This window comes from Stigmatopora argus, chromosome 10 (assembly GCF_051989625.1).
Source record: "Stigmatopora argus isolate UIUO_Sarg chromosome 10, RoL_Sarg_1.0, whole genome shotgun sequence".
Classification (NCBI taxonomy): Eukaryota; Metazoa; Chordata; class Actinopteri; order Syngnathiformes; family Syngnathidae; genus Stigmatopora; species Stigmatopora argus.
Window position 1 is genome coordinate 13,333,909 of NC_135396.1, and position 20,201 is coordinate 13,354,109.

The 20,201-nt window shown below is 38.9% G+C and overlaps 1 protein-coding gene across 8 annotated transcripts in view; it reads right to left on the reverse strand.

The window, feature by feature from the left end:
• rap1gap2a (RAP1 GTPase activating protein 2a) overlaps nt 1-20,201 on the reverse strand; it is a 63,493-nt gene that overhangs the window by 7,148 nt on the left and 36,144 nt on the right. For 3 of the 8 annotated variants that reach the window (XM_077611159.1, XM_077611158.1, XM_077611156.1), the window contains 18 exons: nt 17,061-17,145; nt 12,261-12,296; nt 10,127-10,159; nt 9,650-9,682; nt 9,312-9,533; nt 9,081-9,184; nt 8,640-8,718; nt 8,475-8,528; nt 7,834-7,917; nt 7,647-7,747; nt 6,573-6,702; nt 6,336-6,491; nt 6,174-6,245; nt 5,634-5,720; nt 5,396-5,536; nt 1,330-1,479; nt 389-501; nt 212-310 (listed from right to left, as the gene is read on the reverse strand). In XM_077611159.1, the coding sequence (XP_077467285.1) occupies nt 212-310; nt 389-501; nt 1,330-1,479; nt 5,396-5,536; nt 5,634-5,720; nt 6,174-6,245; nt 6,336-6,491; nt 6,573-6,702; nt 7,647-7,747; nt 7,834-7,917; nt 8,475-8,528; nt 8,640-8,718; nt 9,081-9,184; nt 9,312-9,533; nt 9,650-9,682; nt 10,127-10,159; nt 12,261-12,296; nt 17,061-17,145 (1,779 nt within the window). Of the gene's footprint in view, nt 1-211; nt 311-388; nt 502-1,329; nt 1,480-5,395; nt 5,537-5,633; nt 5,721-6,173; nt 6,246-6,335; nt 6,492-6,572; nt 6,703-7,646; nt 7,748-7,833; nt 7,918-8,474; nt 8,529-8,639; nt 8,719-9,080; nt 9,185-9,311; nt 9,534-9,649; nt 9,683-10,126; nt 10,160-12,260; nt 12,297-14,650; nt 16,626-17,060; nt 17,146-20,201 lie in introns of those variants that run through there. The other 5 variants (XM_077611160.1, XM_077611157.1, XM_077611161.1 and 2 more) reach the window with 4 other exon arrangements.

Below are 20,201 nucleotides of genomic sequence, written 5' to 3' on the forward strand. Positions count from 1 at the left end.
TTTTTGTTTTTACACTCATCAGGTCCCAATTAGCCTAAATAAAAATGCATGCCTTGCAAGAGTTTGGGTCTTAGAAGGTTAAACAAAAAAAAATTCAGATGCCAAACACCCAAATAATACACAGGGAGAGAGCTCTGTACCTCTTTACCATGAATCAGATGTGGTAAAGTGTACTACTACATCTTGTTAACAAAAATTGCACGTAGCTCACCTCTCTTTGTTGGGGCAAATCTCAGGTGAGCTTGGGTTGGATAATGTCTCCGACCTAACTTCTTGGGACAGTGGGCAGATGTCCGAAGCTTTTTGGTCACTACATACAAACAGATATTAATGGCTCTATCAGCAAATTGTTTGAGAAGATGCTGGTCTCTGGGAAATGATGACAAACCTTCGAGTGCATTTGTCGGACGGTGTTTCAACGCTGGAGTGGAGACGTGGGAAGAGACCTGATCGCCTTTTCACTGGGCTCTTTAAGGAAGATTTGGCTGATAACGCTGGAGGCTGAAAGTTTATAAGAGCTTACTCAAAGTTTTGAGTTTTATTGACTTATTAAAACAAATATAAGCATCAAGCCCGAATGGGCGGATAAGACAGAAAAGGAAAACAGACAGATATTTACAATCAAATAAAAAGTTTCCTCTTTTGTTTCAACCAAGGAATGAACACAAACTCAGCAAAGAAAAGGCCTACAATTGATCATTTATTCTTTGTCTGATATACAGTACTATACACATTCATATGGTTTGTTTCATTTATTTGGGAGCCAGGTGCATTTTAAGACAATTAATTTTATTTTGTCAATTTTATGTTTTTGCATTTAATGTATATGGTTTATAATATATTTGATTCATATCGATCATCATATGATTATCATTTTAGATGTATTAGGACAGGGGTGTCAGACTCGGGTTGGTTCGCGGGCCGCTTTAACGTCAACTTGATTTCACGTGGGCCAGACCATTTTAGATATAATATTTAGATTTTTTTTATAAATGGATTAAAAGCCCTGAATATTCTGTTTTTTATAGATCTAAAACAATGTTTATTTTAGCTTTTTTAAATATATTTTTAGATTTTATAAAATTATTTTTGAACTAAAAACAGAAAAAAATGATGAAAAATTACAATTATTGATTTAAAAGGGGGAAAATCAGGAAATGTAATATACATCTATACTCTTCATTTCAATTTGATCCTAAAACAGAAAGTCGGCACTCAAAATGATGCGGCGGGACAGATTTTGCCCCCGGGCCGCCCCTTTGACACATGTGTATTAGGATATTTCGATATCCACATAGAGTAAAAATAATCAAAGTTATATATACTCACATTATAGGTGCTCTTCGTACATTCACTGGTGCTTTGTGGCATTGCTCCACCACTTAAACTAGCTGGCACACCTCCTCCACCACCGGGGCTCCTGAGACGATTCGATCCCACCACAGTCTCCATAGAGTGACTCCTCACACGCATGGCCCTCTAATATGAATAGGAGGAATACACACTGGTTTGTAGTTTTCACTGAATAATATAATGAAAGATTTACAGGCGCAACTGAAGTAACATTCTTAGGAGCACAAAATCAACCCTAGAGGGAGCCTTAACCATAGAAAATATTACATTCAGTGGAATGCCATACAAAAACAAACATTTTGAATTCAGTGAACAGTGCATAAAATTCCTTTAATAATAATGTTATTGTACACACATAAAATTGTAACACAAAACCTGAGTACTGAAATGTCATTCATATTTGACTTTATGAATGTCAACAATGGCATGTCGTTTGTTGTAGAGGGAACAGGTGCCATTGAATGGTAAAGTATTTGCTAGTTCTGTCTCACACTACATGTCGCAGGCTGAATGAAAGAATATTTGGAATGAGACTGACATATTTAAAGAAATTGGGTTAATTTTTCAGAGCACTATTGATGATTTATCCGGGTAGACACGTGTAACACAGCACACTGATTAGGTCATTATCAATCATTCTTAAGAGATGCATATTATTAGTGTTGTTTGAATAATGCAACAACTTTTTCAGTCTTTCATTCTCCAATCCGCTAATCCTCACATAGGTCGCAGGGGTGCTGGAGCCCATCTCAGCCAGCTAGGGGCAGTAAACACCTTGAATTGGTTGCCAGCCACAGAGACAAACAACCATTCATGGTCACACCCATACCTAGAGATAATTTAGAGTGTCCAATCAGCTTACAATGCATGATTTTGGAATGTGGGAGGAAACCGGAGTACCCAGAGGAAACCCATGCAGGAGAACATGCAAATTTCACACAGGTGGACGTGACCTGGATTTGAACCCAGAACCCCAGAGCTGTGAAGCCAACGCACCAACCACTTGATCCACCGGGCCGCCCGAAAGCACAGACAGCTTGAATATAATAGTGGTTCACACCTGCCTTAAAGTCCACAGTGCACTGTGTAAGTTTTTGTAATGCTTTTGTAAGTTTTTACGAGTTCCCCCCCCCAAAAAAATATCAATGAAATAATAATATTAAAAAAAAAGACAAAGACTGCTTTTCCAGCATATGACTGACAACCAGACTAGGTGTACCAACAACGGAAGTCAGTTGAGACAGGGTCATGTATCAGCTTTAGGCCAAGAAAGACAAGAGTTATAATTTTGCATGGATAGGCAAATGACAAATAAAGCAGATTAAAATGGTTTATTTATAACGAAGCAATCATCCACTCCATGGTTGACAGACGATGCATGGCTACTGCTATTGTAACAATGAAAAGAGCGGATGTTGGTAGCGACTCCAAAAAGTCCAATGTAGTTGTCCAGAGTGCCTGTTCAGATTAAGAGTAATGATTGTTACCCAAAACATAAAATAATGGGAATCTCCTCCACAATTAATTAACATAAATGCCATTGACCCTTTTTATCATGTAATAAAAGAACAAAAAAACTCAATGTATATGTATATACAGACGCTCCCCTTCTTACGAACGCAATTGGTTCCGAGCGATTGTTCATAAGTTGAATTTGTTTGTAAGTTGATTCAGTGCTATATTTTGTATTATAATTTATGTTTAAGGCCGATATAAGTATATTGAAGGTTTATATAAGTGCATTTGTATGTTTAAGGCTTGTATAAGTAACACGCATTGGTTTGTACTGAAAAAAAAAATTTAATAAAATGGAGAGAATATGTACAGTACTGTAGAGAGAGAGAGAGATTTATGTATTAGAAACTGGCCAAAAGAAGCGACCTAATGACGACTGCACAGTTTTCTTCTTTTTTTCATCATAAATGATGCGGTAGCACTGTATGGCATCATTCAATTGATTTGCAAACTTTGTGCAACGTTCAATATTTGGGTCCTGCTGCTCGATCTTTCTGTTTATAAATGGTACTGACGGTCGAACGATTCAATGCCCGTGAAACGCTCACCACTCTCACGCGCATCAAGCTTCGTTATTATTGCCACTCGTTTGAAATGAAATGGCTTGCCTCTTCCTTGCAACTCCCTCAATAGAAGCCTTTAGCTTTTTACCAACCATATTCAATATTGGATGCATGAGATATTTAATGATACAAATGAAAAAGGTTCTTTGCACACTGGAGATACATTCACGCACTTCCGCATTGCAACGAAGAAGAAGGTAGATGCTGGGTGAGCTGAGCTCTCACAGCGCCAGGCGTCGGTATTAGCGGCGGAAAGAAGTACTACTCCGAAAAAGGCGCGAAATACAAAATTGGACTTGCGAACATTTTTGGACTTAAACGCAATTTGCAGACATGTTCGTATGTACCGTTGTTCGTAAGTTGAATGTTCGTAAGTAGGGGGGCGTCTGTATATATATATATATATATATATATATATATATATATATATATACACACACACACATACAGTTGTGGAACATAATGTCATGGCTCTCTTGAGTTTCCAGTGATTTCTACAACTCTGATTTTTCTCTGATAGAGTGATTGGAACAGATACTTCTTTGTCACAAATTATTCATGAAGTTTGGTTCTTTTATGACTTTATTATGGGTTAACAGAAAAAAGTGATCAAATCTGCTGGGTCAAAAATAAACATACAGCAGCGCTAATATTTGGTAACATGTCCCTTGGCCATTTTCACTTCAATTAGGCGCTTTTGGTAGCCATCCACAAGCTTCTGGTTGAATCATTGACCACTCTTCTTGACAAAATTGATGCAGTTCAGTTAAATTTGATGGCTTTCTGACATGGACTTGTTTCTTCAGCATTGTCCACAAGTTCTCAATGGGGTTTAAGTCAGGACTTTGGGAAGGCCATTCGAAAACCTTAATTCTAGCCTCATTTAGCCGTTCCATTACCACTTTTGATGTGTGTTTGGGGTCATTGTCCTGTTGGAACACCCAAACATATTGCTGGGCATTGTGGCCAAACAGCTCGATTTTTGTTTCGTCTGACCACAGAACTTTCCTCCAGAAGGTCTTATTTTTGTCCATGTGATCAGCAGCAAACTTCCGTCAAGCCTTAAGGTGCCGCTTTTGGAGCAAGGGCTTCCTTCTTGCACGGCAGTCTCTCAGTCCATGGAGATGCAAAACAAGCTTGACTGTGGACACTCACACCTGTGTTCCAGCAGCTTCTAATTCTTGGCAGATCTGCTTTTTGGTGATTCTCGGTTGAATCTTCACCCTTCTGACCAATTTTCTCTCAGCAGGTTATAGCTTGCGTTTTCTTCCTGATCGTGGCAGTGACAAAACAGTGCTGTGCACTTTATACTTACAAACAATTGTTTGCACTGTTGCTCTTGGGACCTGCAGCTGCTTTGAAATGGCTCCAAGTGACTTTCCTGACTTGTTCAAGTCAAGGATTCGCTTTTTCAGATCCATGCTGAGCTCCTTGACTTTCCCATTGTAGCGTTTGTGGGCGTTTGCATCCAACGAGCCCTATTTAAATGGCCTCAGAGAAGTCACCAGCTATAGTCACTCATAATCACTCACAAGAAGTTAAGAGGCCACGCTATGAAGCTCATTTCACTGACACAACTTTCTAAGTCACCAAAATTGCTAATTCGTGTTGCTGTATGTATATTTTTGACCCATCAGATTTGATCACTTTTTCTGTTAACCCATAATAAAGTCATAAAAGAAACAAACTTCATGAATGTTTTTGTGACAAAGAAGTATCTGTTCCAATCACTATCAGAGAAAAATCAGAGTTGTGGAAATAACTGGAAACTCAAGAGAGCCATGACATTATGTTCTTCACAAGTGTATGTAAACTTTTGACCACAACTGTATACCTACATATATATAGCTCAAACCAGAAAAATACAACTGCACTTAACAGCCCTGCTTTAATGGGATCCCACTTTAGAAAGGTAATGACCACGAACATAATATTCACAGTGAAAGACCATACATCATGTTCACCTTGAAAGACTCCAGCAGACCCCCATGTCCTCCATTTTCCAGCTTGTCTTCCTCTTCTGCATGGCTTAAACCCAGAGTGGCCTGACTTTGTCTGTGCAGCTCATCGTGGAGGTTGTCTAGCAACGCAGCTCGCGTTCGACCCTGGAATAAATCCACAACCATGAACACACTCTAAATACCTGTGCAGCAGCATAGTTACGACTCTTGTATAGAGGGTGAGGGTGCCTTCATTCGTCACCTCTAGTTTGGCAAACTTGTCAGATTTGTAGCAGGCATTTTCTGCATTCATCAGCTTTGTCAACAGAAAATCTCGGAATTCTGGGCCCTGGGAAGAAAGGACAGGAAAATGAAACAGCTCATGTCCATTAAATATAAATAAATAGAATAATAGTTATAGGGAAAAAAGGAAAAGAGTAGTTTTTAGCGGGGGATTTTTAATTTTGTCTTTCACATATGCTACAAAAATGAACCCGTCAAGCAACAGAACTGGAGGTTTTGGGGTGATCATTCAAAAATGCTTTTGGATTGAAGAAACATTGAAATGGGCTTTCAAATCAACCTTTTCTCTTCTCAAAGTTTTAAAAGTGTTGTAATTTTGATAAAATATTAAAACATTTTTTTCTAAATCGACCCAAAATCAGCCATGTTAATATGGTTTGGTAAAAGCTCCTGCAGAGTGCGAATGAAAGCGTTTTGTTTCCCCCTTGTTTTTAACTAAATAAGTTGGAGACGTACTGCTTTAAAATAAACATGTTGAGATATTTATTATCCTCCTCACCTTTTTAAAGATAGCTGGGTTTGGCAAGGCAGGACCAAAAGGAGGTACATCTTCCCTCGCAGTGACAGATATCTGTTAAGATGATTCATTAAACAGTTGAAAAGGTAACCTGTAGATTTACAAGTACATTGCAAAACTAATTTAATATGTGGGATCTTTTACCTTATAATTTGTGTTCTCTGTGCACGGATTCTCAACCTGAACCAACACATATGCGTGCAGAAAGTTGGAGGCAATTATGTCAGGAACAAAAGGTGTGGGCTCTTCTTGGAAAACTGCTGCTACGATATCATTTCCTATGTGCCTTTTCCTCTGAAGCTGGTGTGGCAAGAGGATTAAATGTCAGTTCTCGGAGAGCGACGGTACATTTTTTTTTACTAAGTGGTTAAATCCAAGTACCTGCTGGACATCACCGTCAGTGAAAGGAAGCTTGGTTGACACGTGGAACATAATCTCCCTTTGTCTAAAAACTGTATAGACAGATTCGGTCCCTGTCTGTCCATGGGACACGTCCAGCCCCCCGCGGAATCTGAAACACCATTTACAGGATATTATTCATTTTCTTAACCGCTTACAAGCATCACAAGGGGTGCTGAAGCCTATCCAAGCTAACTACTGGAACCAGGTGGGGGACACCCTGAATCGGTGACATACCAATCGCAGGGTACAAGGAGAGGGACAACCCTACATGGTCACACTCATACCTAGGAGTACCCGTAGAAAACCCCCACAAGCCTGGAAAAAACATGCCAACTCAGCGCAGTGAGGATCGAACCCTCGTCCCCAGAAATATGAGGCCAATGTGCTATCCACTTGGACAGTGAGCCGCCACAGTCCTATCAATCATCACTAAAATTTTATGAAAAGATTATGTATTCTATAAATAAAGATACTCAAACACAAAATCATATTTTGTGTGGAAATCGGGTTTTGGGTTCTACACTTATTCCATAAAATTCTTCATCTTGCCAAAATACTTGAGACATTTCTATGATTCCGTCTGGGCGCCAGCAATGGCCATCTCCCAGTCCATGATGCAAAATTGTAAGCATCGTTTCAAAACCCCATTTTCTTATTAAAAAATATTGGAAAACTAAAGAAGAAAAACTGAAGGGAACTAAAAAACCCAGTAAAAAGCATTCCCAGATGTTTGCCAAAATGTTAATGTGAATAACCATCCCAGCTATAGTGCAATTACACTGATTAAAATCATTACGAAAAGCCATTTATGACAATTAAAGACGCACTGCTCTATAAGAAACCGTCTGGTTTCTGCGAGGTTCACTTAGTTATTTAGCTAGGTTGCAGTCCAAAATCGCACTTTAATAGTTATTGTAGCCATTAAAACCTGTTTTCCATCCACTTTCTTTGAGATCATTTTACCTATTTATATTTGAATAAAGCCTTATAGACACATTTGACCTTCTCACCCTTGTATTGCCTCTTGTTCAAGTGCTTTCTATCACATCTCACCCCTTAAAGTCCTGAAGTTCAATGGTGTCACCGAGTATACTGAGAAACTCTTTGAAAGCTGGAGTCTCTTCATTATTCCCAAACAACTGTTCCTCAGATGTCTGAATGGAAATAAGCAACAGTGAAACAGCTCTGTATACAAGAGAACATAAATGAAGCAGTGGCATGCATTACTATGATCACTCACTTGTCCAAATTTTTGGTAGATCACTCCAAATTTGAAGGTGTTGTTGACCTCATGCTCATCGTAAGCTACAATCAACTGAGATCCCTGTGCAAAAAACAAAAACGTTATACTTCACTGGAGAAAACATGTTGTCTTTTCTAACATGTCTCAGGGGCAGCTTTAGTTGGCTCTCATTGCGTCAGCCTGGCTTGCAACAAATTCTCACAGCCCCCAGCGAGACCAGCGCTCTCATCACTGTTTTGCGCACCAAGACGCAGATGGTATGTTTCCTTCCCGGAGGCACTTGGTCATAGACAAGCTTAAGCATGGTTCTCCACAAGACTCACAGAGGAATTAAATCAATCCAACATGTCCAGTTTTTGTTGGAAAATCAATCCATTGGAATAATGCACTAATTTAGGAAGCCACTTGTTAAAGAGGTAGCAGTTTATTTAGAGATATAAAATGGAAAATTTAGCCTGCACTTCTCTATACTTTAGTTAGACCATCGAAACGTTAGCGAAGCTGAATTTCTAGAGGAATCGAAAAGCAGACCTATCTTAGAGAGGCCCTCATATTATGATATAATTGGCTCATCTGATATTAATTTTGCAGTATCACAATATACAAAGTTATTAGTGATATAAGAAAAAAAAACTTACTCGAGGGTAAAGAGCTGGGTTGAATTTTAATCCTGTGGCATCTTCACACAAAAGCTGAAACATAATAAAATCATGTAAAGTTCATTTTCTTTTCGTGCACAGGGCTTAAATGAATGACACTTGTGGTGGATAGAAAGTAAAATATAAAACGTGTGTTTATCGTACTTTTGCAATCTGAGGTACACTGGGAAGCTGGTTAAGGCCTGCCAAGGATATTCTATCATGGACAGTGTTCATCCTTGACCTGCCACAGATAAACAGAAACCCTTCTATAATTTAAAAAATTCCAAACTATATATTAATAAATAGCCCATAACCTTCACGTCATATGCTTTTTAGCCGTAAGTAGAATTAGTGATTAATGTGGCCCAATAACCAAATAGTAGCACTCACTAAACACACGTACCAGACAATGCTAACACAAAATGACATCCAAAGCAAGAGCTAAACAAAAATAATCATTTATAAAGATAACACACAGTTTTGATTCACACTGTGTGGAACTGTAAATGCCAACTGTTACAACCACAATACTACTAATTAAACACATTTAATGATAGCATCATTTAATACTGATCACAGTATGAGCTCACTAAATATTTGTACCTGAGCATGATACGCAATAATTCTTGCCCCTCTACCTCCTCATGCTTCAAGGACATGATGAGGTTTCCTATGCTGCTGCCAGTGCAGTAGTAGTTCATGTGTTCCTGTACAAAGTCATGTTTAGAAAGAAAAAGATTTATGTATTCTTATGGACGCATTCCATCACATTTTCATTACTAGCTGGTCAATATAATGAAGCAAGTTCTCAAAAGTTGGTGAACACACACGCACCTTGCCCAAAAAGTGTTTGCGGAAGGCCCGAGCTGTACTGTTGCACTCCAAACGGTAGCTGTGTCCCTCATCAGGACTCATGCCCTCTCCTCCATCCTCTTCTTCACAGAAACTGGACTCTGAAGATGAGGGTGTTCCAGCTGGTGCATCCACATCTTCGATCCAGTAGCCACCAAATTGTGGCAAGATTACCTGGGGATATGGACCACCTTTCTCTAAGACCTTGGAACAGTGGTACAAAAACAACACAGACATGAACAAATCATATCAGCATGATGATCAATATGATCAGGCACTAATCTCTATGCGTAATGCGTAAAGTAAATGGTCAGACTCACATCTTCTATCCGTGGGTAGGGAATATAGTCATCCTGTGAATAATAAGATATAGTTGATCATATTTTTACTTGCATGGAACACAACACAGATATAGGAAATGACGGCTCAACCAATGGTAACAACAAAAATCTAATTTTTGAAATAAAAACTAAGGTTCAGGCAGTGATGCTATAACCTGACGCAGACATCAATTATGGGTTTTTTATCAGTTGAATGTTGGTATATAGCCCCAAGGCTGTAGGGTCTCCAAATACTGCTGAGGCCCATCTGCCAATCCTTTTAATTCTGCAACAGTGGTGTTCGTTGCAAATCAATAAACAGCTGGAGTTGCCTCAACCCGTTCAGGTATACATAGACCAGGCAATTGATTTTACAATGCGAAAGCCATGAGAGTCGAAAGAAAGCAGACAAAGACTTCAACCGGGACATCACAACGCAAACACATGAGTATGAGAACGTCGTCCGAATGGTCACACCTTCCATTTTTTGGTCTCTTCCACTTTAGGGACCTGAATCCATTTGCAGCAAGAAGATGGGAAAGCACACGTCAAAGGTTAATTTGTAACGATGCAACCATTATGTCTCGAGGAGCATTATTCTTTAAATCAACGGTTCTAAAAAAAAGCTGGTCTCATTCAGAAAGCATTCTCAAGGTCAATTAACAGCTAGCTAGTGAGAGTCCATCAATACCAGGCAATGATCGATGTAGTGTGAACAATAATACATCTCAGCCACCTGGCTGTCTCGCATGCTCATATCTCAAAATTCGCATCGTATCTCAAGGCAAACATTTGCTTGGAATTTTACTCGGATCTCAAATTGCTTGTATGTTGGGGCACTTGTACGTCAAGGTATTAGTGTATTTTTGTTTGAAATGGGCGTGGTAGAGTTACTCTTCCATTGCTGAACAGCTCCCATTGACAAAGAGGAACCTTCGTCCCCATAATAATTATTCGTAATGGAAATCTAATACGCTGTTTCAAATGTTTTTTCCGAGTGTGTTTAATGCACCTTTATTCTTTGATTTTCATAATAGGCCCCAGGGAAGTTATTCCTTGTAAAGGGGGGCTCTTGTATAAAAGTACAGTGGTACCTCTACATACGAGCAGCTCTACCTACGAGATGCTCGAGATACGAGGAAAATTTCGAGCAAATAATTAGCTCTAGATACGAGGTAAATTTCTAACTAATAATGAGCTCTAGATACGAGAAAAATTTCGAGATGCGAGAAAGCCAGGTGGCCATGACATGAGAGGCTGTTTATCATTGTAGCGTACTGTCTGTTTTGCCGCATCTCTTTCGTGTATGACAGATATCTACGAGCACTGAACGGTTTCTTCACACGAGTTTCTCCTACACATGGACCAGAAAACCCACAACGCGCATGCGTGGGCAGAAAGAGGGCTTTCTGGGTAATGAAGTATACTCGTGCACACAACACCGATAGCCAATGGCACCCTTTCTCAGAATAAAACTTAATTACCCTCAATCAATAGGTGGGTAGGCTGAGCTGTTGCATTTTTTCAGTGTTTTTCCTTCCTTAGCCTATTAGCTCCCGTTAGCAGAGCGATCGCTCGTTGGCAAGTGGTCGTGCGTTATCCTATTGTGGGGACATTTGTGTGCATCATTTTCGGAATATTTTGAAGGGAATACAACAGCGATAGCGAACGTGAGGGTGGAGGCGTTCAGTTTTGTGTAAAGTTACATTAAATGTATGTTTGAGTGTGTCTGTATATATTAATCCAAGTTAATTTAAATTTGTTTGTTCGGTTACGAGTGCGTTGTCGTGACCTTCATCTCACCTTTTTACCGCTGTATGATATGCTGCTATTCACAAGCGCTGTGTTAGTAGTGACTATAGTATGTCTACAGTGTTTAAGCCTTTAAACATTTTAGCATCATTTTCCCTCTTTTCTTTCTGTCATTTTTTCCATTTTACTTCTCTTTCACGTTTTGGCCAACCATCTCTTTCTTTCGCCTCCTCCCGCTCCTCGCCTTTATTTTATGCCCCCATCTGTGCTCACACTTTTCAGAGCCTCTGCCCTTGGGACCCCATAGAGAGAACAAAAGGGTCACATGAAGGGAGGGGAGTGTCAATAAAATTGAAATGAAAAGTTGCTGTAGCGCCAGCTATTTCTTTCAGCTTGGTCATTTCCATTAAAAGCAAGCGACTTCACCTTGGTTGGCATACACTGATTTACGTTTGTCTAATAATTATATATGTTTGCCTGAATTTTAGTCAGAGACATGCAACAGACAGACATAATCACATACTATATTAAATTCATGTTCTAGTCAATGTGTTCACTGTTGTGGTGTACTGCTGCACATCTGTGGCATCTATTGATGAACGGAAATGAAAGGCAGATGCCACCGCTATATGGAATAAAGTATTAGTAAGCCGGGTTAAAAGGAAGAAAGGCATTTTACAACACCTACAGGCAATCTCCAAGCTGTATCCACAAAATTGCAACTAGACTAGAAGTCCATTTACTTTTACTGTGTATTGTATGCTAAGAAAAAAGAGAGTCTGACTGATTTACTGATAAGGAACCATGATCAGATACTTTCATTTAAAATTAAGGTAGGTGCGCTAATAGGATCTCATACCTGCATCCTCTCCAACATGTCGAAGAATTCGGCAGACTGAAAAAAAGCAAACAAAATTTTGTAAAATATGTGTTTAGACATTTTAATTTTAGTCCTTGTTAGTCATATTTTAGTCCTATATATAATAGATTTAGTCCAGTTTTAGTTGATAAAGTCTTACAAATAATGTGAATCTTTAAGTAGTTAATGATTTTATACTATATAATAAATGTGGTCATTTTGATAAAGCAGTACCACATTACAAAAAATGTTAATTGACTACAAAAGGTTTCTAGAGAGTTACACTATGTCTGATACTTGGATGTTTCTCTAAAAGCATTTACATATATACATCCTTCTTTGAGGAATTTCTACCCTGTCACTTTATAAAGCTGTGAGGTCAAAATTGTGTAATTCACATGTTTGTGCAGGTTTTGGACAAGTGTGAAGTGTGCACCCACCAAAAACCCAGGAACATCTAGAATTTTATTGGATTTTGTTATGTATTGTGTTTACTTCTAGAGGCCTTTTTCTATGAAACGATGTCATTGAGTCTGGACAGGGACAATATCACACTTTGATTTCACACATCCTTACATCATCATACAACTGCAAAAAAATAATCTATGTTGAAGAAGAGTCCTAGGGTGGCCAAATTTACTCTTATAGTGGCCAAACTTAATCTCTAAATCCTAAACTCTTTACAGAGCAGTCACACAACGCCTCTGAACAATCATCCTCACTTCAAACTCTGGAGTGCATAAGTGTGTACCCCCAAAATAAGTGAAAATAATACTACCTTCAAATTGTATTGCTCCTCAAGATAGAAAAATGTCTTCAAAGACATTTTACAACCGTTTGAGTGATTTGAGCAGTAAAAACCTGTCGATTACAACATTTTGAGAACACTAATAAAAACCAGTGTTACCTGAAATTGCTTCCGCTGAAACATCATAATTCTATCACAGCTCCCTTCACCTTCAAGCGACTATTTTCTTGCAGGGTTAAAATGAATAGAGAGTCATAGTGTGCTCGAGACCAAACTAACAGATAACAAGACTATAATGAGACCAAAACTCATAGAGGGACCAAGCCATGTTGGAATCAAGATCAAGACAAACTGAGACCAAGATGAGACCTATAGGATAAAAGTCCAATTGAAATTGGTATTTTTTCTTACATTTTAAATGCTGCAGGCATTCTCAGGTATTGTGGATTGCTATTAACACAGGAACTGAAGGTATCAGTGTTTTAGAGAGTGCCTTTCCTTAAAAATACATTAAAGACGTTGAAGAATGTTAAAGTCATAGAACAAAATATTACTGTTGGCCTTGACAGAAAATGGGACAATGGAGAAACGAGAAAAACTGGTTTTGAGACTTACAAATCTCAGTCTGGAAAACTAAAAAAACAAACAAAATAAGATAGGTTATCAAATTGTAGAAAATATTCTAATGAGATAAATGTTACTCATTCATAGTTAATTAATTTGTCAGAATTCTGGGACCTTTGTTAGAAATGAATCCTATCATACCTTATCGCATTGCATCGCATCACATTACATCACATCTTATTTTCTGAACCGCTTTATCCTCATTAGGGTTGCGGGGGGTGCTGGAGTCTATCCCAGCTGACACTCAAACCCATACCTAGGGGCAAGTTAGAGTGTCCAATCAGCCTACCATGCATGTTTTTGGAAATGTGGGAGGAAACTGGAGTACCCGGAGGCAACTCTCGCAGGAGAACATGCAAACTACACACAAGTGGACATGACCTGGATTTGAACCCAGGACCCCAGATCTGTATGGCCGACACACTAACCACTCGCTCCACCGGGCAGGCCATCTATGTAATATGACAAATAAAATATGAATGCATATCATCTGGTGATGCATTATTTTTCACTGTATGCATCATAGCTTTGTCCGAAATTATCATTGCAGTAACAATGGCGAAAAAGAGAATATAATAATCCAGTCCGTCTCGCCATGCATCTATGGCAGGGGTGGGCAAACCGGTCCTTGAGGGCCGCTATGGGTGCAGGTTTTTGTTCCAATCGGTCCAGCACAGACACTTTAACCAATGATATTTCTGTAGAAAACAAGAAGCACCTGACTGCAATCCACTGATTGAATTTGTAGAACACCAGACTGGTGAAACGGTGTCCTCTTTATGGTTTGGAATGAAAACCTGCACCCAATGCGGCTCTTAGAGGAATAGTTGGCCCACCCTTGATCTAGAGCCTTTACAATCCTTTAAAACAGTGCTTTATTTTTGGCAACGAATCTAGTCTTAATTTGCCATTTGTGTCGTTTTGTTTTTTATACAAGGATTGTATCATTGAAATTTCACGGTAAACATTTCACATATTAAACAGGGTAACAAAAACTATACACACAAGACCGGCTTACCTTAAAACCTTTGTTGAACTATTCCCAACAGTTAAGTACTATTTTACATTTTCCAGTGAATCCAAATGGGGAAAACCTCAAAGAGAGCAGCTACAGGAAAACATGCCATGTATATTTCTTGTTAATCATTTGTTTAGCCCCATTTCACATGCAGTCGCTTTCTCTTGCCCTCACTCAATTCCCTTCTAATCTTTTTAAGCCTATGCTTTAAACAGGAAAGTCAAGTCAGGCATTTTACTAAGTGTTTGCCAAGGCATAAAACAGGTCACACCAGTGAGCATTATTCTTCATATAAACAAATGCATGCCTCTGCTGCACACACACACATGGTTTAGTGTTTTGGTCTTGTGTCTCATTTGTGTATCTAATTTAAACAACAGAACAACAGTGGTAAATTGTGCATAAATGAATACATTGAACATATACAAATTCCGCATTACATCACTCAAATGATTGGAGCCACACATCCGAAATCAATGTCCCATCCTTACACAACATTGAGTCTCCTTCAGACTACTGATGAAGACTGCCCCCCGCAGATACTTAGTCATAATGTTGCATCATTCTTCATTCAGATTGCACAGCAGGAAAGAAAAAGCATTGTTGACACACCTTTTGGGTTGAAGCTTTTAAAATCCATGCTGGTGTGCTATAGTTCATAGTTTTGCACAGGCAAAAAGGTGTTACACAATGCTAGGGTGAAACTTGAAATAACAAGTGAGCATATAAACCACAGGTGTCAAAGTGGCGGCCAGCGGGCCAAATCTGGCCCACCGCATCATTTTGTGTGGCGCGAGAAAGTAAATGATGAGTGCCAACTTTCTGTTTTATGATGAAATTCAAATGGAGATTGTAGATTATTTCCTGTGTTTCCTCATTCTAGATCAATAATTGCAAACAATTTGTACTAATTTGAATGTCCAAAAATGATCTATCGATTAGCACGATTGAGAAACTGTCAATTTATTAATTGATTAATTTTGGCAGCCTAGTTGGAAGGCATAACGGCCCTCCGGATGTAATCGAAACTACCATGCTGCCCCCGACAAAAAATGAGTTGGGAATGCTAAAATGGAAAATCAGAGGGCGGCCCGGCAGCTGAGTGGTTAACATGTTGGCCTCACAGTTCTGGGGTTCTGGTTTCAATGCCACGTTGGTACAGCTCTGTGAAGTTTGTCTGTTCTCCCTTTCAGTAAGGTCATTGCTATTATTCCTGTGGGCCCTGTCATATTTCTAATGTGTCACGTGGGTCGCATGAGGGTGTGGTATTGAATAAATTTCTCATTTCTTTTTATACAGGATGATCTCTTCCATTAACTGTTCATATTTCATTCAGTGTGTGGTGTTTGATGCCATGAGCAGAATTCATACTTCTCCTCTTTCCACAGTATTTCTCTCATAATTACAGCTTTGTTCAAGGTGACATGCTGTCCAAAGAGACATGGCTTTCTGTAGAGACTATTTCTTAGGTATTGTGCTGCAAATTGGCCTTCAAAGTCGTGTGTCAAGGAAATTGTAAAAAAGAAAATCTCTGAAACGATTTATAAAACAAGACACTTAAAATACTAAAAAGCCCATAGAATTGCCTAGTGAGTATGTACCATGCTCATCTACCCTCTGAGTCACACACAAATTGATGTTCACATGATTGTTACAATCTGGCCAACTAAATAATATATTATTATTTCTCATGGGGTGATTCCATTTGAATACTGATCTTTTTTCAATTGCAAGAACCTTTAACAAAACAGTCACGAACAATATTGTGCCAGCCAAACAAACTCTAACACCTTAAACTAAAATAACCTTCCACACACATTTTGATTCACAGTCAATGATCACGAGTATTTTAGACTTGAATGTGCTTTTTTTATTTTAAAAAGATAGCGTTTCAGACACAATTCACCAACAACACTGAAATTATTCCCATCAATGAGATACTCCCTTTATGGATATATCACAGAATTGAATTTTGTTTCTCTTTAACAAAAAAAATGGCTGTGTTAAGACCTACCGTATGTATACATGTACATCTATGTGTATGTATGTATGTATGTATATATACGTTTATAAATAGGTATATATATATATATATATATATATATATATATATATATATATATATATATATTTCAGCAACATGCTTATTTATTTATATATTTATTCATGTATTTATTTTATTTATTAACTTATTACCTATCTATTTATGTCTAAAATGCCTTTCCTATATCTGCATTCTCACCCTCTTGCTACTGTGACAACAAAATTTCCCGAATACGGGATGAATAAAGTTATCCAATCCAATCCAATTCAATAGCATGTGTAAGCTTAATAATGAACAATTATGCCAGTGAGAAAGTCAGTTCTTTGATATTAGTTGAATAACTGTTTTTGTGTGTATCCATCCTACCTTCATGCTGGGAGGAGCAGTGCGAGGTGGTGATGGAGGACAGTCTCCAAGAGGGACATTGGAGATGTTTAACACCTCCTGTTTCCTGTAGAGAGGTAAAAAATGTCACATCATTGATGATTATAAATGAATTCAAATTTAGATGAAGGGTGACGTCTGGGGCTCATTTGTTCCCGCAGTGATGCAGAGTATGCCTATAAAATACTCAGCATTAATCGTCCGGCATTTTTGCATACACAGTATGATTTGTCAAGCGCCACAGTATTCCTACAGAAGTAAATAATTATAGATATGGATACTACATCAAAAACTCTTAGGTAACTAAAAAATGAATATTATCAACTACCGTATTTTCACAACTATATGGCGCATCGCATTTAAAGCCGCAGTGTCAGTAACGAGTGCTATTTCTGTATTTGACACACACAAAAGACACATCGCATTTTAAGGCGCACCCACTAAATCAGTGGTTCCCAAACTGGGGGGCGTGCCCCCCTAGGGAGGCGTAAAGAGAATTCAAGGGGGGCGTGAAGTCATCTGCTAAAAAAATGTTTAAATAGATTATAAGAATAATAAAATCAAAGAACAAATATCTGCCATTAAATACATGCAAAATATGATTATAGCAGTCGCTCCAACGGTCCAACCCGTTTTCTATTAACAGAGATCTGTTTTCCTGAACAATGCTAAGAAATAAAGGCAATAAAATAAGTTCACATGAGCAAAAGAGGAAGTGGGGGGGGGGGCGTGCGGGTCTACTGGAAGCAAGAAGGGGGGCGTCAGGTAAGATAGTTTGGGAACCACTGCACTAGATGGTGCTGCGCTAAAGGGAATGTCATCAAAACAGTCAGATTGTTCAGCCAAACTTTATTAATATATTACAAATCAGCTTTCTGACAACTCCTTTCACTCCCAACATGAATAAACAACATTTTTTTTCTCTGAGGTTAAAGTATTAGTATTTTCGTGACACAGCAATAGCATAATAACTCATGTTGAACAGGTGGGCATCTCACCAAAGTCGTCATTAATCGAGTCAGTAATTTCTGCTTTCCTGAAAGCTCGGACCACAGTTGAAACTTCCACTGGGAATGACGACGAACATAGAATTAATGTGCTCGATCAACCGAAATGCAACACCGTTTTATATATCTCAGCATTCACTGGAGCACCGGAAATAGAGTCTGGGGCTGCTTGCCGTAGTTGCCAGAGCTGTTGCGGTTCGATATTTTTCCATATATAATATATATATAGTTCGCAGTCTAGCTTTGAATGCTCTGTTGACGCCAACATCTAGCACCAGGATTTCTTTTGTAAATCCAGCCGGAATGACAGCGAGCACCAAATTACTGTGCTCGCCATCATACTGGGTGTATTGACAAAAGAACTATATATCCCAGCAGTCACTGCGCAGTACTTTTTATACGGGGAAAATAGTAGAGTCGGCTTGCCGTAGTTGTGAGAGCTGTAGAGGATGGTGTACCCTATCGACTGATTTATTTTATTTTATTGTGATAACAATTTTAGTATTGATCCATATATAAAGCGCACTGGATTATAAGGCGCCCTGTCTATTTTGGAGAAAATTGAAGACTTTTAAGTGCGCCTTATAGTCGTGAAAATACGGTAAATATAAATTAGACAACTACAATGTGGTAATTTCATGTGCTAATTGGTAATGAATAACTCAGCAGTTAAAAGACACATGGTAGGTCAATTGAGATTTTTTTTTGCTCACATTCATCATGTATGCAACACGTACCTATGCAATGTGAACCATGTCCTAATTTTGTTTTTCATATGCAACCTGGGAATTACTGGCCACCAATTCAGGGGTCCCCTGCCTGGTGCCCATAGTTAGCTGGGATAGGCTCCACGGCCATTGTGAGGATAAGCGGTTTAAATGAATGAATGCAACTTGGGCTCATTCAAATGTGGATAACAATCAGATGTCTATCCATTATATCTGTGTTGTGAACGTAAATCCAATGATTGCGATCCATGTCATCATCACGTGGAATACTGGTTTGACCAAAAAAAACATTCAAAGGAGCAATGCCAGATAAGGGGTGTAGAAAATACATTTTCCTTCTTGATACTGCACATAAAACTATCAAGTTTAAAAAATGTTGGGTCCAGTAAGAAAATAAACCTAAAAGTGACTGTGTCATAGGTAACTGAAGGTGACTTCTCTGGCAGGCTCTGTTGCACTTGATGTAAAGTGATTTCGTCCACTAAAATACAGTTAACTCATTGTATTCTTGGGTGGCCCGGCGGATGAGTGGTTAGTGCTTTGGCCTCACAGTGGAAGACCTGGGTTCAAATCCAGGTCGGCCCAGCAGGCCCGGTAGGCTGATTGTACACTCTAATTTGCCCCTAAGTACGAGTGTGAGCGTGAATGGTTATTTGTCTCTTTGTGCCCTGCGACTGGCTGGCCACCAATTCAAGGTGTCGCTCGCCTCTGGCTTGAAGTCAGCTGGCATGGGCTCCAGCACCCCCCGCGATCCTAGTGAGGATGAAGCGGTTCAGAAAATAAAATAAGATGAGATGAGATTTCCTATATTGCATATTTGACATGTAAACAAGCACATTCCTAAGTAGAGCTACCATGGTACATTAGAATTTTAAAAAAAAACTTTTTTTGACTATATGTTCTCAGCAGCCAATGACATGTCTGAAAAATTATTATGGATTCATTCATGAAAAATCTATACTGCTTACTCACACAAAGTTTGCAACATGTGCTGAAACTTTTACATTTTTCATTCTTGATGAATATTGATTATCTTATCAGATTCAAATTCTCTTCATTTTCTTGAGCTTCTGATTTCCACGATTTTGCCCAGTCTGCCAAACTGAGTTGAAAAGAATTTATCCGTGGACATTGAGTACTTCTCTTTGCAACTCACCCTTCTACTTCAGACTAGCTGATAAGTAGATAGGACCAAAAAAGGTCTGGCAGAAAGGGAGCGGGGACTATTGAGGTGGGGTTGGGGTTGTAGCTGCAGATTGAATGGATGTCAGACAGATCGCTGAAAGAGAGCAAGCCATGGAGAGTGAATAAATGAATCTGCAGACTAAAAATAGCGCTTTCAATCCCTTGAGCAGGGATGTCTTAGAGGTGGTCTCTGGACACTTGTT